At 42.5% G+C, this 27902-nt stretch overlaps 2 protein-coding genes across 6 annotated transcripts in view; one reads left to right on the top strand and one right to left on the bottom strand.

The window, feature by feature from the left end:
- LOC129810828 (tropomyosin alpha-4 chain) lies at nt 1–24916 on the top strand. Of its 4 annotated transcripts, none has more exons than XM_055861759.1 (9): nt 1–368; nt 4380–4505; nt 19484–19617; nt 19963–20080; nt 20249–20319; nt 20616–20691; nt 21389–21451; nt 21564–21633; nt 23561–24916. In XM_055861759.1, the coding sequence occupies exons 1-9, from the start codon at nt 255–257 to the stop codon at nt 23641–23643; spliced, it is 855 nt and encodes a 284-aa protein (XP_055717734.1). In that variant the 5' UTR covers nt 1–254; the 3' UTR covers nt 23644–24916. The 4 variants fall into 4 exon arrangements, with proteins under 4 accessions (XP_055717734.1, XP_055717733.1, XP_055717736.1 ...); XM_055861758.1 differs by lacking the exon at nt 23561–24916 and adding an exon at nt 22684–22952 and having other exon boundaries at nt 3–368; XM_055861761.1 differs by lacking the exons at nt 1–368; nt 4380–4505 and adding an exon at nt 8147–8633.
- LOC129810834 (40S ribosomal protein S27-like) overlaps nt 24761–27902 on the bottom strand; it is a 3370-nt gene continuing 228 nt past the window's right edge. The window contains exons 2-4 of one of the 2 annotated variants that reach the window (XM_055861771.1): nt 27175–27283; nt 25400–25510; nt 24761–25264 (exon numbers count right to left, since the gene is read on the bottom strand). In XM_055861771.1, the coding sequence (XP_055717746.1) occupies nt 25236–25264; nt 25400–25510; nt 27175–27283 (249 nt within the window). In that variant the 3' untranslated portion in view covers nt 24761–25235. Of the gene's footprint in view, nt 25265–25334; nt 25511–27174; nt 27284–27902 lie in introns of those variants that run through there. The other variant, XM_055861769.1, reaches the window with a different exon arrangement.

A 27902-nucleotide genomic window follows, 5' to 3' on the forward strand; every position in this document is an offset into this window, starting at 1 on the left:
TATTGACTGCAGCCCTAGCCTTGAGTCTGCATCCCCCTGTGCTGCGCGTGCTCCCTCTCTCTCTCTCACTCCCTCGCGCTCCCTCTTTTCTACCTCTGTCTGTCTCTCTATCCCTCTGACTCTTGTGGACGCAGGTTCCAGTGGAGATTGCTCCAGAACTGAACAGGACAAACTCTGTCTCAAACTACAGGGTTAACATCTCAACTTTCTCAGCTGCATTTCTCATCTCAGTGAGCACACTCTAACCAGGCACCATGGAGGCCATCAAGAAGAAGATGCAGATGCTGAAGCTGGACAAGGAGAACGCAATCGACCGTGCAGAGCAGGCCGAGACCGATAAGAAGGCAGCGGAGGACAAGTGCAAACAGGTGAGTTCAGATTGATGGAGAGGATACATGCCGATGGATCTATGGACCATACACTAGACACAGTAAAATTGCACACTCTTAGGAAAGAAACGGTTCCAAAAGGTTCTGTGGCTGTCCCCATATGAGAACCATTTTTTAGTTCCAGGTAGAACTCTTTTGGGTTCCATGTAAAAGGGTTTTTACGTGGAACCCGAAAGAGTTCTACCTGGAACCAAAAGGGGTTCTGCAAAGGGTTCTCCTATGGGGACAGCCGAAAACCCCTTTTAGTTTTACGGAGGTGGATGATGATGATGCTCAAACTCAAGCCATGTACAGGCTCTGATGTTATGTCTCATACTGGTCCAGACTCTGTAAGACAATCTCAACATTTATTCCATACCAGACATATTTCTGAGGAAGTGAGGCGTAAACACATCACACAGTTTATTTAATTAATCCCAGACATTATGTTTGATTAAAGTATGGACCTAAATCATAGATTGACATTGTTAGCAATTTATTGTTAGTGAAATTTATTGTTAGTGAAGATGTAAGACCAAGTCAATCAAAGTTGATGAAAATGTATGAAATAATCACATTTTATTAAGCAAAATGAAAGCATATTAAAGATGATGCTTCACAGAGTGAGAGTGTACAGTATGCCTACAATGGTTTGAGCTGACAGAGCAAAGCTTGGTACGAAAGTGTGAATGTCGGCATAAATCAACAAACGACTCATGGACTCCATGAAACTTGAAGACGCTGACCTCTGAGGCAAGTTTCCTTCCCAACAGCCCACAGCAGCCTTGGGAGTGAAAGAGGACAGGATGACATCTCCTTCAACGGACCACACACATTACCACTTGGACTTGACTAGAGGAATAAAACAGAGCTACAGTTGAAGTTCGGAAGTTTACATACACTTAGGTTGGAGTCATTAAAACTTGTTTTTCAACCACTCCACAAATTTCTTGTTAACAAACTATGGTTTTGGCAAGTCAGTTAGGACATCTACTTTGTGCATGACACAAGTAATTTTTCCAACAATTGTGTACAGACAGATTAGTTCACTTATAACTCACTGTATCACAATTCCAGTTGGTCAGAAGTTTACATACACTATGTTGATTGTGCCTTTAAACAGCTTGGAAAAGTCCAGAAAATTATGTCATGGATTTAGAACCTAGGCTAATTGACATAATTTGAGTCAACTGGAGGTGTACCTGTGGATGTATTTCAAGGCCTACCTGCAAACTCAGTGCCTCTTTGCTTGACATCATTGGAAAATCAAAAGAAATCAGCCAAGACCTCAGAAAATACATTTGTCGACCTCCACAAGTCTGGTTCATCCTTGGGAACAATTTCCAAACGACTGAAGGTACCATGTTCATCTGTACAAATAATAGTACGCAAGTATAAACACCATGGGATTACGCAGTCATCATACCGCTCAGGAAGGAGACGCGTTCTGTCTCCAAGAGATGAACGTACTTTTTTGCGAAAAGTGCAAATCAATCCCAGAACAACAGCAAAGGACCTTGTGAAGATGCTGGAGGAAACAGGTACAAAAGTATCTATATTCACAGTAAAACGAGTCCTATATTGACATTACCTGAAAGGCCGCTCAGCAAGGAAGAAGCCACTGCTCCAAAACTGCCATAAAAAAGCCAGACTACGGTTTGCAACTGCACATGGGGACAAAGATTTTACTTTTTGGAGAAATGTCCTCTGGTCTGATGAAACAAAAATAGAACTGTTTGGCCATAATGACCATCGTTATGTTTGTAGGAAAAAGGAGGAGGCTTGCAAACCGAAGAACACCATCCCAACCGTGAAGCACGGGGGTGGCAGCATCATGTTGTTGGGGTGCTTTACTGCAGGATGGACTGGTGCACTTTACAAAATTGATGGCATCATGAGGATTGAAAATTATGTGGATATATTGACGCAACATCACAAGACATCAGTCAGGAAGTTAAAGCTTGGTCGCAAATGGGTCTTCCAAATGGACAATGACCCCAAGCATACTTCCAAAGCTGTGGCAAAATGTCAAGGTATTGGAGTGGCCATCACAAAGCCCTGAACACAATCCCATAGAAAATGTGTGGTCAGAACTGAAAATGTGTGTGTGAGCAAGGAAGCCTACAAACCTGACTCGGTTACACCAGCTCTGTCAGGAGGAATGGGCCAAGATTCACCCAACTTATTGTGGAAAGCTTGTGGAAGGCTACCCGAAACGTTTGACACCAGGTTAAACAATTTTAATGCTACCAAATACTAATTGAGTGCAAGTAATTTTCTGACCACTGGGAATGTGATGAAAGAAATAAAAGCTGAAATAAATCATTCTCTGTACTATTATTCTGACATTTCACATTCTTAAAATAAAGTGGTGATCCTAACTGACCTAAGACAGGGCATTTTTACTATGACTAAATGTCAGGAATTGTGAAAAACAGAGTTTAAATGAATTTGGCTAAGGTGTATGTAAACTGTAAGCATTTAGCTGTTAGTCTACACCTGCTGTTTACAATGCATGTGACAATAACATTTGATTTGATTCATGGTGATCTGAGTACTACATCCCCCCACACTTGGACTAAAGTGATGCCAACTGACAAAAGGACGAATAGAGGCTGAATGCAGCATCATTGGGATATGTCTTGATTGATGGTCTGTTTTCTGCAAGGCTCGCCCCAAAATCAAGATATTGGTCCAACAATCCCAACTTCTACAGCCACGGAGACCCAGGTCGCAGAGGCTATTCACACTGAGAATGGAGCTTTGTGATGGGTCTCTGGCTGGGGTCCACTGGTAGACCAAGGGCGTCTGTATGGTCGTCCATCCAAATGCCTGACAGGTGTCTCCACCTGGATAGCAGCTGTATTTTTAATCAGAAGGAGAGATAGGCCGTGTGGGATTATCAGGAGGCTGTGCATTCCAACGCTCATATTATTTCTGACTAAAAATAAACGCAGCTCTCAACACCCCGAAAGAAGTCATCATGCACTTTATAGAGTTATCATCTCATCACTGTTACTTTGAGCAGATGATCAATCCATCAGCAGAATTGTTATAATTTTAAAGGCATTCATTTTCCTCTGTAACATTTTACCATCCCAATATAGAGAGGTGTAATAATGGTACCCATGAGGGTGTCTGCTAAATAGGTCCCTGAATAAGAAGATGGATTGGTCATGTAAAGTTCACTGAACACAAACATCTAATAAAGTCATTTTTTAAATTGAATCTTTATTTAACTTGGCAAGTCAGTCAAGAACAAATTGTTATTTACAATGACGGCCTACGCTGGGCTAATGGTGCACCACCCTATAGGACTCCCAATCACGGCCGGTTGTGATACAGCCTGGATTCAAACCAGGGTGTCTGTAGTGACACCTCTAGCAGTGAGATGCAGTGCCTTAGACCACCACGCCACTCGGGAGCACTGGTAAATGAAAACACACACCCTTTTATTTATATATATACTCTAGGGAATTTTATGTAGCTAGATGTGTAGCTGAAACACAATGCTGTACAAAGCATACACACTCCTGCCCATACCAAAATATTTTCTTATAGAAAGTGAAAAATCTTTCCAATTTAACCACTTAAATGGACTTTATTCATTCATAAAAGAGGATATACAAAAACGATAAGACATAAAGGAAACTTGATACTAAAAACCTCGAGTTGACCTCAACCCATAAAAGCCTGGGGGAATTTGAAGAATTCTTCAAGAGACTTTCTTGTTTAACTTTGATAGGAGTAAAATTTAAGAAGAGTAAAATATGTTATTATAATACTGAAAGAAGAAAAGACACCAGAATAAAATGTATGTGTGTTTTTGTGCCTGTGTGTGTGAGAGAGAGCTAACGGGTGTGTGTGTGTGTGTGTGAGAGAGAGAGAGCGAGAGAGAGAGAAAGAGGGAGAGAGAAAGCGAGAGAGAGAGAGGGAGAGAGAGAGAGAAAGAGGGGTGGGGGTGAGTTAACTGTGTGTACTTTTAACCAATAATCACCTGTCCTGCTCTAGCTGGAAGACGAGCTGCTGAGCCTGCAGAAGAATTTGAAGGGGACTGAAGATGAGTTGGACAAATACTCTGAGGCCCTCAAAGATGCCCAGGAGAAACTGGAACAGTCTGAGAAGACCGCCGCAGACGTGAGTAGGCACCAAAGCCCCTGGGTAGAGCCCCTATAACACGCCCACTGGGTAGTGATTGGAGGGAGGGGACTAGGAGGAGGTTGGAGGTATGGGTTAAATATGTTTGGGGCACACCTGAGCCAATACCCTCATTAACCAAGCCACAGGCCCCCCAGTTCCTGTCATATGTTTAGGTTTGTTTAGAAAATGTAGAAACTAAGAATAACGGCTAAGAATAACGGGCTAATATTGCTTATTTGGGGAACGGTAATGTAATGTAATAGTCCGTCTATAACACAGGTTCTCTGTTATGAACAGTCCCTATTACCAAGGCTTTATTATTTAGTTAGATAATTGTTACAGTATTGAGCATTAGTGGAATGGCTCCCACCTGTTGGGACTGAGCCTTCACCCAGTCCCTTCACTATCACTAAGGGCTCAACCGCACCAATAGCATTTGCCTACCGAGAGTACTTGCGAACCGAGTGGAGACCAATTTTACATGTAGAATCGCACCAATTTTACATGTAGAATCGCAGAATCGGCAGTCAGACGTCAACAGCACGCTGAGCGATCGGTAGGCGAACCGGAGATCCACATTCCTGTGCAACGTGTGTGACCCTTAAGAGGCCTTCAGAACACCAAAACCAAATATGGCCACTGTTGTACCAGCACAGATCATTATTTTGAATTGGAATATCCATTCTACAGATTCTAGTTCTATAGCTGGCCTGTTGCCCCAGTGCCAGTGCCAGCTGTGAGTGTGCTTTGATCAGGCCTATCTGCTGGGGAGGAGATCAGAGAGTGTGTTCACATTCCTGTGCACCCAGTCCTGAAAGATGAGCTCACTAACACCCCATACTCACTCACACTCAGTCGATCTGTTCCACCTAAACACAGTAGCACTGGTTAACAGACAGTAATGCTGATAAACACTGCATAGTGATTATTGTATGGCTGGTCAGCTGCTGTAAAGGTAGTATCCCTACACCTTCTCTGACTGTACTGCACTGTCCAGCTGTACTTACAGGCGTAGGCTTCATTTCAAAGTTTCATATAGAATTAAGGGTGTATTTGTCATACTTAGCCACAATCTTATTTTAATCTATAGCCATTCAAATATACAAAATGTACAGATTTTCATCAGAAGAAAGTAAGATTTTGACACAAGCAACTGTCATTGAGGACGATCCTGTCTGTGGCTAAATGATGTTATCCTGCTTTTGTCCTCAGATATTATCACTCACACCAAACACAGCAGGCCTGGTGCCTGGGATCTGCAAGCAGACAGACAGAACGAATGACCACAAATATTTATACAATAAACAATATAAGCTAACCAACATAATGATTAACATCAGGATTTTGGGGAGGGGGAAGTTAATCCTTGAACAGTGCCTAGGGGGAACTCCATCCTGAAGCGTGTGGTATGTCCTACACTCTTAGAAAAATAGGTGCTATCTAGAGCCTAAAAGGGGTTCTTCGGTTGTCTCCATAGGAGAACCCTTTAAAGAACCCTTTTCCAGGTAGAACCCTTTCCACAGAGATTTCTATATGGAACCAAAAAAGGTTCTAACTGGATCCCAAAATGGTTCTACGTGGAACCAAAAAGGGTTCTCCTATGGGACAGCCGAAGAACCCTTTTGGAACCCTTTTTCTAAGCGTGTAAGTCTGTGTCTTTGGTGCATGCTACATTATGAGGGAGTGGGCTGAAGTGAATAGGGGGCTGGTGGTAGTTTATTGCAGGCCTGTTACTGATAAGGGCTGTGGAGCAGCAGGGGAGAGCAGGCTCCAATAGCTGAGTAGCAGTCCCAGAATGTCAGGAATGCAGCTAAAGCAAACAGAAAGGCCCACACAGTCCTGTGTCTAATGAAATCAATGCTCCAAGCTTTTCTGGTGGGCAAATCACACTGGCATTTACAGAGCTGGAGCTGTATCGACCACATTTCCACAACAGACACTCACTCAAGACACCATAAATCAAAACCTGCTTATTCCATCTGCTGGTTGGAGTATATACAGACAACTGAATCATAAGCATTGCTTTGTGTATTGGCACCCACACACATATGAGATATTTAACAATAAAGTTACAGTAGCCAATACAAATAGGCATCTCCAGAACTACACTAACACACCACAACATACATGGGTGTGTTGTCAGGAAAACAACCTCTCACGCAATGTCAACAAAACAAAGGAGATGATCGTGGACTTCAGGAAACAGCAAAGGTGGCACCCTCCATCCACATCAACAGTACAGTAGTGGAGAAGGTGGAAAGTTTTAAGTTCCTCGGAGTACACACGGACAAACTGAAATGGTCAACCCACACAGATAGTGTGGTGAAGAAGGCGCAACAGCACCTCTTCAACCTCAGGAGGCTGAAGAAATGTGGCTTGTCACCTAATACCCTCACAACCCTTTACAGATGCACAATTGAAAGCATCCTGTCGGGCTGTATCATCGCCTGGTACAGCAACTGCTCCGTCCTTAACCGCAAGGCTCTCCAGAGGGTGGTGCGGTCTGCACAACGCATCACCGGGGGCGAACTACCTGCCCTCCAGGACACCTACAGTACCCGATGTCACAGGAAGGTCAAAAGATCATCAAGGACAACAACCACCCGAGCCACTGCCTGTTCACCCCGCTACTATCCAGAAGGCGAGGTCAGTACAGGTGCATCAAAGCTGGGATCGAGAGACTGAAAAACAGCTTTTATCTCAAGGCCATCAGACTGTTAAACAGTCTCTAGCACAGAGAGGCTGCTGCCTACATACAGACTCGATTAATTGGCCACTTTAATAAATGGATCACTGGTCACTTTAAATAATTCCATTTTAATAATGTTTACATATCTTACATTACTCATCTCATACATATATACTGTATTTTATACCATCTATTGCGTCTTGCCTATGCCGCTTGGTCATCGCTCATCCATATATTTATATGTACATATTCTTATTCCATCCCTTTAGATTTGTGTGTATTAGGTACTTGTTGTGTGTATTAGGTAGTTGTTGTGTGATGTTAGATTACTTGTTAGATATTACTGCACTCTCGGAACTAGAAGCACAAGCATTTCGCTACACTCGCATTAACATCTGCTAACCATGTGTATGTGACCAATTCAAATGGATTGGATTTGAGTATAGGCTAAAAATCTAACACTTTGGACTTTGACCTGGACAACTGTTGATTAACCCTGGATTTTTTTGGTACACTGTAACATATACTATATAGCATCATAAGAATTAAGTGTTCAGTTTATTCTCTTTAAGGTCAAGGATGACTTTTCCCTGTCAGAGAGGGGAGCTATTTTTTAGGCAGTTAAAAGTGTTACATTTAGCCTCATGTTTGCTGGACTGGATTTTCCCTGTAACGTTACTCCTTGTTCTTTTGTTACTGAACTGAAGCCCTGATTTTGAAGAACATTCGTAATTGACCATAGGCAACCGTTGACTTACATAAGGCTTTATAGGCTATGTACTGTATTGATGTCTCATCATTTAAGCTGTTCATCGAATTTCCATTGAAAGTTCCCTTCGCCTACACCCCCCTCAAGCATCACGCAACCAGGACCGGCACGCCCTGCCTATCCTGGAACCGTGACCTCATCTGAATCACACTTCTCTGGGTTGGAGGAGTGCACATGAACTTTCCTCATCATTCCTGCCATTTTATCTGGCTTTCAAAACTGGAACGCTGCGCTTCGCTAATGCGTTCATACATATTACATTCCAAAGTAGATATTTTAATACTTTTGTTAAGCCATTCTTAGGCTGAAGCTGAACTAAAGAAACATTTCGGGAAACACCTGGATAGCCTACTGCTTTGGCTTATACAATTTAAAATTTTCCACGTGAGATTTATATTCTGCTCTTTCGGTCCATTCCAAAGACTATTATACTATTTGTAGCCTATATCCTGTTTCGAATAGACTAAAGCAGCTTTTACCACAATATTTAATTTTTCTATACCAAAAGTTTTCTTTTTAACCAAATAGTACGACAATGGCAGGTTTGAATTCTTTGGAAGCTGTGAAGAGAAAGATCCAGTGTTTGCAACAGCAAGCCGACGATGCAGAAGACCGGACGCAGGTTTTACAGAGAGAACTGGATGGGGAACGAGAACTTCGGGAGAAAGTGAGACAATAGAATACTTATCTTTTTCCTCTCTCTGTCTATTCCCTTTGGAAACGTCTTCTACCTGTCCTTCTCCCCCTGACCAAGTCTGTCATGTTCCCTATTACAGAACGCAACACTGTGGTAAAGCCACGTTAATTAATTGATTTGCCGGTAGTGATGAAGACAATGCATGGCGTTGGTCTCGAAAAATAAACTGGATAATCATTCTCAGAGGTGTTATAAAAGTAGGAATCATCCATCTTTGTCTTAGAAAGTCCTCTATAGACATATTTCATAGCATTAATATATGATCTTATTCTCGTTTTGGACATTGTCACATTTACTTTTCATTATAAAGGGAGTAAGCTGTAAGTAGGCTACTTCATTAGTATTACATCTTAATAAGGCCTAATTTTGGTTTGTATAAGTGCAAATACTGGAATAAGATGTTAGTAGCCTATAGGTAAACAGGGTAATTCTGGAGGGCCAGTTCAAACTTAGCTGGATGGTTCAAAAAGTATTTCACACACTGTTCCTTTTTAAATGTGCCTAGGAGATCTGAATCATCAAACATAATATGATGATATTTCCAATATAAGTATTAAATGGCTTGTCGCATTATGCGATATTAGATTTTGACAGAGAGTGAGGGAGGGAGAGAGAGATTGGAGAAAGAATGAGAGGGAGAGAGAGTTGTGGAGTTACTGCTCAGTAGAATGGGAGGCAGTCTTGACATGTTATGTATGTTAAAATACTTGATTATGTACGTAGAGAGCGTATGTAGGCTACCATTTGCATACTTGTAGGAGGCCCGATGAGAGAATTAGAGAGAGAAAGCTCAGGTCTTTCCTGGAAAGGCAGCAGAGGTGAGGTAATGAGAGGATCTGGCTAAAGGAAGGGGTTCCCCTTCATTTCAGAGGAATCTATTGCAGGGAGAAAAGAAAGAGAGATGTGAAATGGATGGAATTGTCCTCCATGAGAAGCCCAGGATGTTGATGTGCCAGACCACTGGCATCTTCGGAGTTGTTGTTAGCTATAGGCCTTGTGGGGATGCAGCTTTCACTGATAAATGGTAACAAACAAAGAAGAGAGAACCTCAAGGCTCACTGATGACAGAATACTGACTTATCATTGTACCATCTAAACGCTGTGACATGTCTTTTCAATAACCAAAAACATTGTATTTTCAGCTGTTTGAAGCTGGTGTACAAAACCAAAAGTAATACACGCACAAACTAAACATAAGAATGGGAAGCCAAGAAAGAGCGCACATAGAACAGATCTACCGCTTCTTAGACTTGCTTTCAATGAGGATGACAGATCTATAGCTCATAGTTCCATGTGAATTTGGTCAGGTCGCTCAAAAAGTTACATATTGCAGCTTTAATTCATCCCTTGAATTAACCCCAAGCCCCCAAACTGGTTGCTATTGAGATCTGCCATTCATTCACAGTTTACTCAGACACGGACTGTCTTAACATCATTTCAGTCTTTTCAGCTTCAAAGCATAAGAACACGTACCTCTTAAACTCAAGCTATTTGTCTGTGTTCAAGGATGAAAAGACTTGAAGTGGTTGACTGAGCACTTGTGTAGCAACCTTATGGGAGTATGGGCCCATGTGTGAGTAATTGGCACAGAGCAGGATGATTTCTTGGCACAACAAACCCTTTCATTGCAACATGGTGCACAAAAGAGGGAATGTTGGTGTGTGTTTGAGGTAATGAATCGTCTTTTGAATAGTTAAAGCAGGGAGATTCTTTTGGCATCAAACAAATTCCTTGACGTTAATTTGGTGTGAAGTGGTATTCGTGTCTTTCAAGGCGTTACTTTACTTCACACAACACCCTCAGCTTTTGTTGAATCACCATTGAAAGATTCAATTGAGAAAAGTGTGAGGAGCAAAGTCTGCCCCATTTACATTCTTCTGGATATTCATTTCAACAGTTCTCACAGTTTAGTTTAGAGATTATTTGAGGTAAGATCTATTTTCCATTCATGTAGATGAGAGGGATGATTGCCACCCACTGGGCACAGACACCAATTCACATCTATTCCACGTTGGTTTAAGGTAACTTTGAAATAACGTGGAAACAACGTTGATTCAACCAGTGTGTGCCCAGTGAGTAGATATAGCCCAGGCTCTGCTAACTCCATTCCCAGCCGAGCCAAGCCTCTTCCTGGAGGGAATACCTCTGGCTCGATATAGACCTTTTTGCGCCAAACCACAGATCTAGGATCGGATTACCCTATCCCCAGTCCTAGTCTTAACCATTAGAGGGATGAAACAGTATCTGACCCAGTATCAGTGGTTAGAGACGTAGCTTCTCTACTCCCTGCCCCTGAGGAACATGCCCAGGATACTGCCTGTTGCCAGCTCCACTCCGACACTTCCTGTGCTTCAGCCCAGATCAGCAGGAAGATAAGCAGATGCTGGACATTTCTCCCAGGCCTGGGCTCTATGATACAGACACATCCTGATAATGTGAAGAGTCAAGACAACCCAGTTGCTATTTTGAAGTTGGCCACTGACTTTGTTGCTGAAAGTATTTCTCACCAATACTTTTTTCTTTGAAATACCCCAACTAATCCCTTCTTCTAAAATTATTGTTGTCTGTCCCTCTCACCAAGCTTTAAATTACATTTGTTTGCTTATGCTTTTGACAGCCACGTAAACATACAGCAGCCTACAGTGAATGCCAAATAGGCCTAGATCTGTTGACTGTCCTGTCTGGTAATTGTCTAGTGGTTTCCTGCCCCTAATAGCACCAGGATGAATTGCATGCTATGGAAAGAATTACTTCCTTGTTCCACTGGATTTTTCTCTATGGGAATATCACGACTTTCCTAATTTAACTTCAACAGTAATGCATTGTGGCATTAATTGAAGTTCCGCGGGGCACTCCCTTGAGCCTTGGAAGTACAGTATTTGAGGGAGTGGATCAGGGATGCAGTGGCGTGTAAACGCACATAAACTTTTACGCCGTTTACGCACCTTTTTATTTGGTTAATAATCGTTTACCTACTTCTTATTGTGTTCCCAGCGTTGATCAATACTCAGAACACGAATATTCTATATGGGATCCCCTGAAATGTACATGGAGTCCACTGAGAGAGTCTGTAACCTTATCAAACTTGTGTCTCTTCAAATGGGTATAGAGTACATTTTAGAGTCAACTAAGAGCCTTTTACACTGGTGCACTTAAGCAGTTTACAATACAGAATTGCAGTGCAGCTCACATGAGATACTAAGAACATGAACATGATTTAAAAAAACACCACATTTCAATATAAACATCTCCACATCCTATTTTTCTGGACTTTTCTAGCATCCAAATGGACTATTTTGGGAGGGATTACCTTATATGCATTTTGTGTAATTTTTACTACAGAAAATGACATTAGGCCTTCCCTATAGACATGCATGAAAATCCAATCAAACAATACAGTTCTAAAAATGTTATATGTTTTGGTTTATATCGGTGGTTGTTCGTCTTATCTCGATCACCCACTGGAGTTTATATTTTACCACTACATCGCTAGAGTGGATGTTGTCTTATACTTACTTACAGTGTTGACCAGGGGTCCCACTGGCTGCCATGCATAGTGACAGGCCTAAGCTTGTCCACTGCTTTAGAGTTGTGGGAGGGGGGTCACCACGATATATAGACCAGTAATTAGTTTTACTAGCGGAATGTTTACTTGACCTGATGGCACTTAACTCTCTGGTCTCTGCTGTCAGCAAGGCTCAAGATTTAAGACCCAATTGAGCTCTTGCATCCTTATTTGCATGTGTACCCACACTACTGTGTACCCTACTGAAGCTCAGGCCTTTGGTTTTACCCATGTTCTAAGACTCATATACGAATCAGTGAGCAGTGAGCAGTCTCCACTATAAAGCTGGCTTAAGTCTGGATGAAGAATGGAGCAGGGTCTGAATGTGGCTGAAATATGATGGAGTTGTCCTCTCTATTGATTCAGCATCCTATTTGCATTGAAAAGGTGTGTGGAGCTGCATTAGAAGCATGTGCCTGATGTTTAATAGCCTGCCTTTACATATCTCATTCTCCTCCTGACATGCCTGCTTATATGAGGCTGTCTTTGCATGTCAAGTCTCTGCTAACAGATGGGATCACACCAGGACTGGACCAGCATATTTCATAGCGCCTGCCTGTAACACTTCCATAGAAACCCAAGCCTTATGCTCTTCATTACCCAACCATCCTCAAATTAAGCAATTATTACATTCCTGATGTCTCACTTCCTTGTGCTGTAGCCCTCCTTCCCTCTCAATGTCTGTGACTCAACAGGATGAGTGCAACAACAGGAATGTCATTTCCTAATGAATGGCATGTCTCACCTCCTTGGTCCTTTGTGGCTCAGTTCAAGTACCCCTCGCTGCGGCACATAGAACGGGGTGGGGTCGGCTGTGGGGCTGACCCCATCCACAACACATTTTCATTGGTGGAGGCGCATTCGCATTCCACCACGTTCGAGACGTTTGTTTGTTTGTTTGCAACACAACCTAGCCTGCGTGGTTATACGTCAGCACGTACATGCAGCTACTGATCAGCTAGCTTTCCACTCTAGCTCTAGCTAGCTGGATAGCATTATAACTAGATTTACAGAGTCAGTCACAATAAAAAACATCTGTTTCTAAAACATTTTGGGTAATAATTTTGGTTGCCTGTAAATACTTTTTTATGCATGCTTATAGTGCTATAGCAATTCACTTTTCACACTTCGAAAATGTTTGTTTACTCCATTGCTATGGTCACCATTGGCTGTCGTCTGCCGTGTGTGTGTGTGTGTGTGTGTGTGTGTGTGTGTGTGTGTGTGTGTGTGTGTGTGTGTGTGTGTGTGTGTGTGTGTGTGTGTGTGTGTGTGTGTGTGTGTGTGTGTGTGTGTGTGTGTGTGTGTGTGTGTGTGTGTGTGTGTGTGTGTGTGTGTGTGTGTGTGTGAATGCACTAGAGTTAGTGCTATCCGGTATTCTTGGGACATCCCTACCATAAACCCTAACTTTAACCCCCACCCTTACCCTAACGTTAATTGTAACCCTTAACTAACCTTAACGGTCATGTATAGTCAAAATAATTTTTTTGCTCGTGAAATTGGATGATATTTGGATGAAACCAGTTCAAAGTATGATGACCAAAGTATAACAAAGTATGGTGCTTCTACATTGATACGGTTTGATCATTAAGATACTGGTCCCTTCCCCCATGTCAAACACTTGGATTCAGGATTATTAAGGGGATGGGGGTTACTCTTATTTCAATACACCAATGGTAACACGATATTCTCTTACCTAATTTAAATAATTACATCCTTATAACCAACACTGGAGAAGGTGTGTTTTACAGAGGGGCGTGGTTAATATAGCTAGATAGCTACTCAACTGCTGCCAAAATTTGACTGTACTGCACTGGAAAACTTTTATTTGTATTGCTTTTAAATCTTTTAAATTATTTTTTAAATCTTATTAACACTTTGTTCTAGCTAGCTATTTGTGTAGGTAGCTATCAAGTAAACACAATGATATAGTAACTTGTTGACTGAACTCTAGAATGCCTACTTCAAGTGTTTTAGTATTAGTCTGTAATCTAAGGACTTAGTCAGGAAATATAATAAAAAATGTACACTATTCATCTATGGCAAAGATACTTATATGTTTCCCATTTCATCTGTGTCTGGTGTTAGCTACTTAATGGCTAGCTAGGTCTTCAGCCACCATGGAACAAAAGGGAGGAGGGTTGTTCAAAACTCTGATGCAGTTGTCATGTCAACACATCCATCAGTGCTGCTGTGAACCGCATCACTAGAAACATGCCAAACGGGAGATGTATAAAAACAAATAACATCATTGATGCAATTTCAATGTTGTTTCAGTTGCTTTGGGTTTCACCAAATTTGCTTGAGATGATTTTAGTGCAACACTGTTCACTGCATCCAAGTTTCTTGACATAGGCGTTTCAAATAGCTGTCAGTCAAGGCGATTATAAGCCCCCACCCAATCAGCCCCTTTTTTTAACTTCCTGGTCTTTAGCCATGAGAGAAAAATACATTTTTCTCCAAATTTGAGCATTTCTATCCCCCCAAAAAATATTATAGGTGATATTTTAGGCACTCAAAAGGCTATTTTACATGGAATCAGAATGACTGATCGGGACCTTTAACCCTTACCAGAACCATTTTACATTTAATCTTCAATGGGGCAAAGTCAGAGTCGGGAAGTCCAAAGGGTTCTGGATAGCACGGACCAAGGCACTAGCCGCTTTGACAAGAGGGACAAGCGCGTACCAGAGCCATGTATTTAGATTAATAAATGCAAGGCTCTGGTGGGTACCAGGCATACCCAACTCCACTCATCGCTTGTATGTATGGAAATAACTCTTATGCAAAGATGGTTTAGTTTGAAAACTATGTCTTAAGTATGGATATGGTAGTAGTAGTCTTGGTCCTGGTTGAATAGCACAGAGCGTCTGCTCTTTTCATAAAGTATGGTCCGCAAATAAAAATGCGTGGTGTGCTGGGTCGTGCCCGCCCGGTTCCATGAGCCACAGCGGGTGGTAAGAGCGTGACACTAGCGACGCCAGGGTCTTGGGTTCAATTTCCGCTGGGGCCATCAATGCGAAAATGTATTTAGGCACTGTATAAGTCGCTCTGGCAAAAAGAAAGTGCGAAATTATATAGCCAATCCCTGTCGTCTATTGCTCAGAATTTACATAATTGTTGCCATTGAAAAGGCTCTGGTGTTGATATAAAGTATCTTGAAGTTATATTGACAGCATAAAGAAAGCCTGTCGCGTGGCCAAAGGGAGGGAGATACCACTGTGTGCAGAGCGGGGACAAAGGGAGGGAGATACCACTGTGTGCAGAGCGGGGACAAAGGGAGTGATTCAGCACTCCAGATGCTGGGCTAACAACATCAAGCTTATTCTAGTGAGCTGCGGGCGCTCATTGAGGATGCTGTGTCAGTGTGTAATTAGTGTCAGTAGGGTGTCGCTGTGTCTTCAGCTGCCAAGCTTCAAACAGCCTCCATATAACATAACACATTCAGCTGGTACTGCAGATATATTGTAGCTACCTACGTGCAAGGAGTTTTTCCTGACCAATATAACTTGGGTTTTAAGTTTTTCCTGATCTGGCCATGGGATCAGAAAAAAACCTCCCGGTCCTAGTTAAATACCATAACGTTAACAGAGGTTGCACGTTTTTCCTGACCAGGAGACACTCCTGACCCTAGCCATAGCTACTGACAGACTTTTCATTCTGAACACATTATTGTTGATAGCTATATTAAGTGCCATCATGACGTAATATTAGACATGTCATTAATGTAGTCTGTTTAGTTTCTCACCAGACATTTCCTATCGCCATTCGTAGTTGGGGCGGCAGGTAGCCTAGTGGTTAGTGCGTTGGACTAGTAACCGAAAGGTTGCTAGATCAAATCCCCGAGCTGACAAGATAGAAATCTGTCGTTTTACCCCTGAACATGGCAGTTAACCCACTTTTCCTAAGCCGTCATTGTAAATAAGAATTTGTTTTTGACTGACTTGCCTTGTTATAATAATAATAATTGGATCGGCTTAGTTTATATGAGGAAGAGCTAACAGAGCACGTCCTTGTAGCTCGGTATCTTTCCTTTTCCTAAATCCCAGATGGTTTAATTTAAGCATTGTTTTCTGTGTGAGTGTCTATGTGTGTGTGTGTGTGTGTGTGTGTGTGTGTGTGTGTGTGTGTGTGTGTGTGTGTGTGTGTGTGTGTGTGTGTGTGTGTGTGTGTGTGTGTGAGTGTCTATGTGTGTGTGTGTGTGTGTGTGTGTGTGTGTGTGTGTGTGTGTGTGTGTGTGTGTGTGTGTGTGTGTGTGTGTGTGTGTGTGTGTGTGTGTGTGTGTGTGTGTGTGTGTGTGTGTGTGTGTGTGTGTGTGTGTGTGTGTGAGTGTCTATGTGTGTGTGTGTGTGTGTGTGTGTGTGTGTGTGTGTGTGTGTGTGTGTGTGTGTGTGTGTGTGTGTGTGTGTGTGTGTGTGTGTGTGTGTGTGATTGCTCTCAAACATCTTCCTGGCACTGCACCACAAACATTCTTTTGAGAATGTTTTACCATATAAGGCGTGCAGGCAGCCGGAGAATGCCGGGTGACTAAGGAAGGGGCATGGCTAGGGAAAGAGAGAAAGAGGGAGAGCGAACTCTCCTCTGACCCTGAACTGACGGAGAAAGAAAGAGGGGAAGGAGGAAGGAGAGGGTTGGTTTCCTGTTCCTTTTCTACCTTTTACCCCCGTGAAACGTATTCCACTTCCTTTCTCTCAAAAAGAGTCATTACATTTAGTCTAAAACGTTGCATGTGTCACAGGAATGTACTCGTACTGTATATGGTGAGCCTGTAAGCTGTTATGTCAGCTTATTGTAAATGTGTTGCATACTTTTCTTTGTGGTACTTTTCAAGTCTCCAGAGTATTCATTAGCAACAATCCATAATGGCATGGGCCTGGTCCATAGATTAGTGACTGTGTAGCTGAAACTAACAACAACAACATGCCTCTCCCATCCAACCCTGAGAGACTTCAGTTGTTGAATGGCAGTATCTACCATCGTCATGCGTCTCACAGAAGAATGCCTGGTTCCCTCCACATGGCTGAATGAATTCCCTTCGGACGCATGAAGGGACATACTGTATAGATGGATAAGCATGTTTTAAAACCCACAGAGTTCTGTCTGAGGGAGATTTCCCATCTTAATCGAAGACATTTCACTGTACTTGTGCACGTGACATTAAAAACGTAAAAACTTGAAAGTCTGATGTTAGATCGCCATTATAAACTGGTACCTCAACACTATTGCGCATTGTTTTAGTGGTAAATCCCCTGGTAATCGTGTTTCTATGCTGCTGATATTTTGACTACAGCCGTTAAACTGTTCAGGAAGCTAGCTCTGTTGCTAACTGCCTGCCTGTCTGTATCTGAACCTGTTTTACAGCCGCAAACCGACCTGCATACCTAACTGACCTGTGCTCATGAATAGAATGTTTGTTAATGTGTGGAGGAATTCTCCATATAGACATTACTTCACCCAGGAAATAACAATCCGTTTTTCCGGCCTGGTTTGTATTTTCTTTCAAACTGTCTAGCAGTTGATCTGATATCCATAAAATCCCATAAAGAAGTTAGGGAACGATATATTATCCACAATGATTCATTTTGTGGTCAATTTATGCAACAGCATTCACTTCCTGGAAAATCGGTCATCGTCGCGTTGGATTCAATTGGCTTTTAGCTGGCTGGCTGTTGTTCCATCAACCTTTCATTTAACAGACATTTCCTGCCCTCCTCCACTGTCTCTTTACAGGCTTCTGTCGTAACTAGGGAAAGACAGAGAGAGAGAGGGAGAGAGGGAGGGAGGATGGGTGGGGTGTCAGTCAGGCCTGAAAGAGAGGGAGATCAAGAGAAAGCAAAAGAGAGGCATAGAATGGAGAGTGCTGACTAACCACCAGTCCCTGAGCAGAGCAGGAAGCCGTGTCTCTCTCCCACAGTCAGCTCAGAGCAGAGCAGGAAGCCGTGTCTCTCTCCCACAGTCAGCTCAGAGCAGAGCAGGAAGCCGTGTCTCTCTCCCACAGTCAGCTCAGAGCAGAGCAGGAAGCCATGCCTCTCTCCCACAATCAGCCCAGAGCAGAGCAGGAAGCCATGTCTCTCTCCCACAGTCAGCTCAGAGCAGAGCAGGAAGCCATGTCCCTCTCCCACGGTCAGCCCTGAGCAGAGCAGGAAGCCATGTCTCTCTCCCACAGTCAGCCCTGAGCAGAGCAGGAAGCCATGTCTCTCTCCCACAGTCAGCCCTGAGCAGAGCAGGAAGCCATGTCTCTTTCCCACAGTCAGCCCTGAGCAGAGCAGGAAGCCATGTCTCTCTCCCACAGTCAGCCCTGAGCAGAGCAGGAAGCCATGTCTCTCTCCCACAGTCAGCCCTGAGCAGAGCAGGAAGCCATGTCTCTCTCCCACAGTCAGCCCTGAGCAGAGCAGGAAGCCATGTCTCTCTCCCACAGTCAGCCCTGAGCAGAGCAGGAAGCCATGTCTCTCTCCCACAGTCAGCTCAGAGCAGAGCAGGAAGCCATGTCCCTCTCCCACAGTCAGCCCTGAGCAGAGCAGGAAGCCATGTCTCTGTCCCACAGTCAGCCCAGAGCAGAGCAGGAAGCCATGTCTCACTCCCACAGTCAGCCCAGAGCAGAGCTGGAATATCCAGCCCATGAGAAAATGGGATGGAATGGCACTCACTCTGCACAAATAGCTCCTAATTACCCTTTCCCCCTGTGCTCTGTTTGCTCCCTCTCCAACTGGAAACCGCCCTCTCTGTGGCCCTTTTATTCCAGGCCCTAGCCCTAACGTGTGTTTTACTGGCCTCTGAGACAGCATGTCTCTGGCATGCAGGCCTAGTGTTCAGTCCTCACACCCATGGTAACTACCTGACTGAAAGACTGACTGGCTGGAGATAGGACCAAGTGATAGAGGGCAGTGGAGGGCAGCTCCCTTTGTCAACACGCCTTGTAATTAGGAGGAGAGTAACTGCAGGTTATGTAAAATGGGTCTGGTCATGGTCAGCCAGAGGCAGGCCTGCGGGTGCTGTACTGAACTGTGGGAGAAGTAGTAGTAGGGCCTGAGTGAGTCGGAGTTTGCTGGAGAACTTCCATTGCACTGGTCTGGAGTCAGTTCGCTGGGAGGTGGATATGCTTATGGACTAAATAAATGTTTGCTTTTCTGTTTGCTTTCTACAACGTGGATCGTTTATCGAGTGAAGAGCATCCATTTTAGTACAACAGCGTTACGATGAGAGTGTGACCCTGATATCTGTCTAACCTTTGACCCTTCTTCCCTCTCTCTTCTCCCAGGCGGAGGGTGATGTGGCGGGTCTGAACCGCAGGATCCAGCTAGTGGAGGAGGAATTGGACCGGGCCCAGGAGAGGCTGTCTACCGCGCTGCAGAAACTGGAGGAGGCAGAGAAGGCCGCAGACGAGAGCGAGAGGTCAGTACCAGCCAGCCACAGAACCTGATGGATTTATAATCTTTAATTTGACAGCATATTTATATGCCCTATATTCCTGCTAATTTGAGGCCTGTTGGATGGTACCGGGCACATGCAGCTTGCTTTGAAGGTTCTTTATCGTTATAAGGTTTGTTGCTATGTGCTTTGCTAGCAAATTACAAGCCCCTTCAATAGCGTACTGAAAGTGCGCTCTTTCCCAGACAGCCATCTTGATTATGTAAAACGATTCAATGTGCCTCCATGTTGAATGGGCTATCTAAATGACACTTGAAATTGAGTGTGTCTTGGGTGTTGCTGACATCGCTGTGTCTCCTGTCCAATCAGAGGAATGAAGGTGATAGAGAACAGGGCCTCCAAGGACGAGGAGAAGATGGAGATCCAGGAGATGCAGCTGAAGGAGGCCAAGCACATCGCTGAGGAGGCTGACCGCAAATACGAGGAGGTGAGACGTCATACAGTCCCATAGAGATGGTACTGTCTGCAGTTCTACACCAACCGTCTGTTCACCCATCCATAGTATTTTCATCCTGTTCTCCCATTCACTCCTCTTCCTTTTCATATTCCTTTTCATCTTACTGTTCACTCATACAGTTGGCTCTGTCTACCTTAGGTGGCCCGTAAGCTGGTGATCTTGGAGGGAGAGCTGGAGAGAGCTGAGGAGAGGGCAGAGGTCTCAGAACTGTAAGTGCAGCACAGTCCGCCTATTACGCTGGAATACAAAGGGGAATTGGGGGTTAGGACCTCTTTGATGGGGTCTCTTATCCTCCTATTTAGAAATAGAAAAGTCAAAAGACTAAGGTTTGTAAGGAGTTTTATAACATTTTTTTTTATGAACATTTAAAAAACAGTGTCCAGTTAAAAACGGGGATTTTCTGCCATAAGCTAAAATGGACATCAGTAACTTGAAGGTTTTTCCAGGCTTGTGTAGCTATTACGATGTCAAAGTGAAGTACTTTTCTTCCTATCTCCCCCTGTAGTAAATGCAGTGACCTGGAGGAGGAGTTGAAAAATGTGACCAACAACCTCAAGTCCCTAGAAGCCTCGTCTGAGAAGGTCAGTGTGCATACTATTACATCATACAAGTAAATGCAGTCAACTGCTGATAAGTGAACGTTGGATAAGTGCAAAGTGCGGTGTAGATCACCATTCCCAAATCAAAATACATGACTTGAACTTATTCTGGATATCTGCATGGTCGGGGTTAGTTCACCCACTTCAGGGATGTCCCGAGCCTTTGCATTTATCAGGAGTTGACTCTACATGGCTGACGTGAAAGCAGAGTAGTTTTGAGTATAATCACTGCCTGCCGCACTTTTACCTTCACAGACGTCAGAGCAAAGACCCTGTTATCACCGGACAAACTGGACGTTGATTTCTTTATGAGAATGTTGATGATGCATGAAGGTGTAATAGTCCTAAACCAGCACAGATTTGTCTCTGCGTTCCTACCCAGCCGCTCTAGTGCCAGTCACGCCACATGATTCCACCGTAGCCACTTAAGCAGTTGCCCTGTGCTGATTAAATCAATGTCCTTTTCTTTGGCATCGCAGCACAATGTGTTCCTTATACCAACACATAGCCAGTTTGATCCCACCTGAAGAGTTGTGTTACAACTAAGCATGGTTGACAAACAGTCCTGCAAGACCATCAGTCTCTGTGCACTTTCATGCTAATACGTCTGTATCTGTCTTGGAGTTCCAACATGTTCAAGAGTTCAGAGCTTGTCTGTAACAGACTTGTATTTTGACAGTACTCAGAAAAAGAGGACAAGTATGAGGAGGAGATCAAGGTTCTTAGTGACAAGCTGAAGGAGGTAAGCAACTGCTGGCAGCTGATTCTTAATTCATCCAGTAGTAAACCAATTTGCTCCATGTCTAAGATGGCGTCTTGTTCTGACGCCCTCCCACTCCCTCTGTGTCCCCCAGGCTGAGACTCGTGCAGAGTTTGCAGAGAGGACTGTGGCCAAACTGGAAAAGTCCATCGACGACCTGGAAGGTATGAGTGCTTTGTTTAAGAAACTGTTACAAACTGCTCTATGGCAATATAGAAGAGAAAGTCAACTTATCTTAGCGTAGAGCAAGTTACTGCAAGTTCGACATATTTTATTGCATGATATTAAACTGTATTTTGAAAGAACAGTTTTATCATTGTTTTTAGTAGCAACTCAGACCTGTAAACCTGAGTATCTCTAACAAGAATAACATACAGGGACTGTAGTATATCAGGCAAGTGACGCCACAGTTTACCACATACATTTCTCCCAGGGAGACGTTCCAATTGATTAAATTATTAAAGATGTCAAAGCTTGTTCAGGAATCCTCAGTGGGTGTAGTTTCCTAGGTCAAGAGGTCTGGTTATTTAATCCTCTCCGTGAGCAAAGAAACATCATCTTAATATACACAGTTCCATTTTGTGATAACGTTTCACGTTGACACGGTCCCAGCAAGGGTTTTGTGTTTCAACTAGCTGGAAATATTTCTCTGGAAGAAAGGGTACCTTGCCAAACGTATGGAAACTTCTCCGACAAGCTAATAAAACACACTGCTGTGGTCTCAAGTGTAAAGAAATATGTAGGCCCATTCTCTACTAACCGGCAAAACGCTGGCTTCCAAAGAGAACCACTTTTTGTGTCTGCTGTCTGCACAAAGGACAAAGTATGCTCAAATTCCTTTTAGATCAGCATATTTGGTCCTAAAGCCACATGGAATGGGTTTACCGGTATGAAGTACTTTGATGAAAACCTTTAAATGGGCTTAATTGCATAAGGTAGTCACCTCCTGCCTATAAAAAAAGATTTCCAACATTTTTTTTTTTTAAATGCTCACAGGTAGACAAACATCTCTTATCTTTCTGGCATATTCTGTTCTTAAATGTTTATACTGTATGAATTTTCTCTTCTGCAACCAGTGACCTGTCCTCTATTTCTCTTCCCTCTCTTTTTGCTGCTATTTCTTTTCTCATTTCCTGTCCTCCATCTCTCTCTCTGCTACTGCTGCTTCCTTTGGGCCTTACCTGCACTACTTCCTGCTGCGCTTTGATCTCCAGATGAACTGTACGCTCAGAAGCTGAAGTACAAGGCAATCAGCGAGGAGCTGGACCATGCCCTCAATGACATGACCTCCTTGTAGATGTCTCTTCCTGTCTGTCTCATGCTGCCTCTAGGGTGTCTGTCCTCTCACCCTTCCCACTGTAGGCCTACTGTGTCCCAGGGTTCACTTCCGGAAACACAGGCCTTTCACCAGTTCTCTGTGCCTTCTGTCCATCTCACTGTGCAAATGAAACTCATTAAAAGCCTAATCTTTCCTACATCAAAACCAGCCTTTCTTCTTGAATGAAATGTTTAAATGTTTCAAAACAACTGTTTTAAGAAGGTGAGAATTTATGGAGTGACGTATGCATCACGTTGAGTGTCCCTCACCTCTTTTGCATATATCTCACACAACTATGTATCTCTTGACTAACACACTCTTGGTGGCAGTTGCAGTATTTGAGGTGTGTTCACAGCAACGTGTTTTAAAAAGTGTGCTTTTTGCTTACAGCTCGTAAGATCGGAAATGTCCAGTGGCTTTGTCTTTTAAGTTCAGTTCAACAAATTGCTTTCAATAGACTGTTACTGTACATAGCTGCTGAATAGATGCAGACTTCACCATCATCCGTGTTTATGCATGCAAATCTGCCTTTTGTATTGGGTAGGGTTCTTTAGTGTGGTTGGGGTTTGCATATGGAACAACTTAACATGACCATAGCAGTTATGTTTAACAGCTGTTAGACATACTGTATAAGAATCGCTTTGGCGTCAGTGTAGACTATTGTTTACTAAACCTAAGGAGATCGAATGAACATGAATCAACTTTATGATGCTCCTGTCCTGTGTGGTTTCATTCAATTATTCTTCAATTTGTCATTATTTTTTATTTTCCAGAAAAATTAGCAGGTGCCAAAGAAGAGAACTTGGGGATGCATCAAGTCCTGGATCAAACACTGCAAGAGCTCAACAGCTTATAAAAATTATGAAGAAGATGGAGAGGATAAAAGTCTTGCAACGTCCCATAAATATTCCATTTTGTTCCACATTTTCAGCTGTAAAGTCTTATTCCCAGTGAAAGGGGATTAACTTAAATACTTGTACCCTTAATATTCTCTTCTCTTTTTAAGTCACAACTTTCTCTCTCTCTCTTTAAGAGAAATACATTCCAAATCACCAGCTTCCTCGAATCCCGTTTCTTATGTTTACATCATTTTGTTTTATGGCACTTTGAGATTATAGACCAGCATTAAAATAAAATGGATTATGACCATACAGTCTTATATTCAGACCAATTAGTAAAGGATAGAAAAAAACGACAATTCATATCTGAAGTGTGCACTCCAAGAGCATGTTTTTGAAATAGGTCATGTGACATGGTCTTCATTTTATGTATGATTCATGATCTCCACCTAGAGGTCTTATGTGAACAGTTTACAGGAATCAGCTCTACTGTCCATGCACCCATTGACATGATCATATTTAATGCATTCACAATGCGTGTGATCATATTCACAGGTTGGACTGTGCCTTTTCAGAATGAGCCAATATTCTACCTTTGGTGTGCTTGCGTGTGTTAACATGGTCGTTGAGACTAGAGGAGGACTAGGAAAGTATGGTGAACATGTCTGTGGTGCTACTTGTGGTGGTATAATACTATGACTGACAGACAGTCAGGTGGAGTGTTTGCCAACGCCAAACTCAAATGTTTTTGATGTGAAAAGAGCCTAATACAAATCCTTTAAAGAACTGCATCCCATCCTCTGACTTAAACTATAATCTGTGTGGTTTTAAAGTGCCCCCATATGCTGACATGCAGCTTCATAGCACCTCCTTTCCACTATCCCAGCTCTACATTTGACTGCCTAGCCTTGGGTGTAAAATCACATTCCTGGTATTAACTGTGGTGGTAGCATATGCAGTAAACCTTATGCCAAATAAGCACCACTGGAGCCTCAATCAAGGTAATAAAACATGGATACTTATTGTATATAGTAGAATAATGTTAGTTATTGAGAAGATGTATTGCTCCAGTTTTTCACCACATTCCGGCAGGGGAACTCTCGAAACCAAAGAATACACATACCGGAGAAGATGAACCCTCAAATGTTTTTATTGTTGTCTGTGAAGGTGATCATGGCTTCTCATCCTTGGCCCGTGAAAAAAGGTTCTCATTTGACTTGAGTCTGTTGTTGAAATGTTTCATTCACCTTTCCCTCTTTCAATCTAATAAATTTTTACAAAACAAAGTAACCTGGCTTAAGCGATTGTTTATTTGATTATTTACTAAGAAAAACTATACATTTCATACACATACAGAGGCAGACTATTTCAACTTATATTATATCATATTATTCCTATTCAATATGAAAAGACATAATATTGTAGCTGAACATTAATCTGCTTGTATTTTGCATGAAAGACCTCACAATAAGATCAAAGCACTGTCAATCAGCTCCGCTAAATATACCCATTCCAATCAACATAATGTAAGCTAAAATTAAGACTGAACAGTCAGAATCATCCATGGTCCACGACTCTCAGAGTTGAAAGCTCACTACTGAAACCTCCCTCAGTGTTGCTTTCTTCTGAATGAGCAGCCTGGACAGAGGCGAGAAAGAGAAGTTGAAGTTAATAATCAGTAGACATTCAATAGAGCTCTAAACTGATATCGTGTGCACCTATGCTACTGTATAAGTTCAGGCTCTTGAGCAATGTGACTGTACAACTTCTTACCCTCAGTGAGGCGACATTTCCCCCCTCTGGGCTGGCACAGGACGAAGGAGCAGCCGCCACAGGGCACCACTCTCTGGGCATGACTGAACACTGTGGTGATCCTGTAGCAGCCTGGAATAAACGGGAAAACAAAGATGTTTTTCTGTTCCCTTATAATGTTTTTATTAAAGTGATAGTTCGGGACTTTGGCAATGACGCCATTTATCCACTTCCCCAGAGTCAGATGAGCTCATGGATACCATTTTTATGTACCTGCGTAGTTTGAAGGAAGCTGCTAACTAGTGTTAGTGCAATTGCTAACAAGCATTAGAGCAATGTCTGGCATGCTAGCTGTTCCTGTAGATTTTGTCATTGAGCAACGCTAAAAGATACATAAAAATGGTATCCACAAGTTCATCTGACTCTGGGGAAGTAGCTAAAGGGCCTCATTGCCAAAATCCCGATATATCCCTTTAATAAGCCTTTGTAAATGCTTTATTTTCATGCTTCATTTATTTGTTGTAAATTATAATTATTTTAGATAATAATGTTATTATAATAATAGTGTGAACACAATTTTTATATATTTTATTTAACCTTTATTTAACTAGGCAAGTCAGTTAAGAACAAATTCATATTTACAATGACGGCCTAGGAACAGTGGGTCAACTGCCTTGTACAGGGGCAGAACGACAGATTTTTATCATGTCAGTTCGGGGATTTTATCTAGCAACCCTTCGGTTACTGGCCCAACGCTCTAACCACTAGGCTGCCTGCCGCCCTGTACATACATACATACTACATGTACATAGTTTATCAATGCAGTATGGTAAATAGTGATGGGGGGGTGAAATAGTTACATATCATTATATTATTTTGGAAGATATACAGTATCCATACTTTGACTTCAAGTAGAGGGCTGCGCGTCCTGACAGAGATCATTGTGGTGCGTCGTAATTGTTCATGCTGTGGGCAGGAGCGGCCAGTCAGACAGACAATTTTGGGATGAATTTTTTTTGGGGTCGCGCGGATTATTTGGAAACGATTGTCTTTTTGCTTTGTATGCATTAGCCTGGGCCTACCTATTGTATTAAAAGCAACTTTTTGTCGCATTATTCACACACTCAGAATTCACTGCTTCAAGTTCAATGGCCTACCTCTCCTCTCCTAGTTGGGCTTGCAATATCAAGTGTGCCTACAGTATATGTGGACTCAATTAAAAAGAGTAGGCTGCCTACGCATGGGCGGAAGAGAATCACTTGACAGTAATCTTTCAAAGGAAATTAACTTAAATATAGTTTACTACAGTGTCTGTAAATAAATATTGGTAATGGAAAGAAGTGGCAGGTGCTCAACCAATGCAAGTCGAAATCAAACAATTAGATCCTCATTGAAAAGGTAAAGGCTCAAGGCGCACACAGGCCATGGTGAGCAAGCATTGTGCTTTTTCATTTTCTGTGCCAAAACTCCCGTATTGTTCATCCAATAGCTTGTTCCCCATCTTCTTTCTAAATAGTGAGCCAACATGTTTCCAACACATTTATTTCCATGACTAATCAAAAAAAAAATTCTCATGGTCTCTCTGCAGCAGATATATAGTGAGCAATATTTGGACCATCAAATCGCAATAAAATATCAGTATGGAAGTGCACTGCATATACAGAATCGTGATAATTACAATGCATATCGTATCGGCACATATGTATTGTGATAATATCATACCGTGAGGTCCCTGGTCATTCCCAGCCCTAATGGTAAATCGCAAACTTGGGAAGTTGTACATCCTTACTACTCACCTGGGCATTTTACATCCATGAAGTAGGAGTTGGGACTCTGAACCAACCTCTTCTTCTTGTGTCTTTGCCTCTCAGCCACCAAAGTAGGGTGCATTAGGTCCTTAGCGAGCTGCAACACGGATTAATGTGTAAATATATGACTGTACAGTTTATACATTAAGATCCATAGGAAGATATAAACACAGATTAAAAGGGAAATCGTTAGTTATAATAACATTTGATTTAACTGTATGGGTTTTAAGTAAATAAGTCAAGGGCGCCCTCTCATGTCTGATACAAAAACTTCAGCAGAGCTATTTTTGAGGCATGCCCAGACATGTATCCCATTCCCGGGACAAGCCCCACTATTTAATTTGTTCATGGCATGTGGTGAAAAAGTAATCAATCATCATACTTTAATAAAAGTAAAAAATAAAATTCTATACATCAAATTCCTTATATAAAGCAAACAGCACGATTTTTTACTTACGAACAGACAGTAGCACACTCCAACACAAATTTACAAACACAGTATGTGTTTATTGAGTCCACCAGATAAGAGGCAGAAGGGATGACAAAACGTTATATTGATAGGTGCGTGAATTGGACCATATTGCTGTCCTGTCTGAGTATTCGAAATGTAACGAGTACTTTTGGGTATATATTTTTACTTAAGTGCTTCACACCAATGACAGCAAGGCCCACAATAAAGAATTAAGCCATACAGTATTTGACTGGCTATTCCAATG

The sequence above is a fragment of the Salvelinus fontinalis genome, chromosome 14, assembly GCF_029448725.1.
Source record: "Salvelinus fontinalis isolate EN_2023a chromosome 14, ASM2944872v1, whole genome shotgun sequence".
In the NCBI taxonomy this organism is placed as follows: domain Eukaryota; kingdom Metazoa; phylum Chordata; class Actinopteri; order Salmoniformes; family Salmonidae; genus Salvelinus; species Salvelinus fontinalis.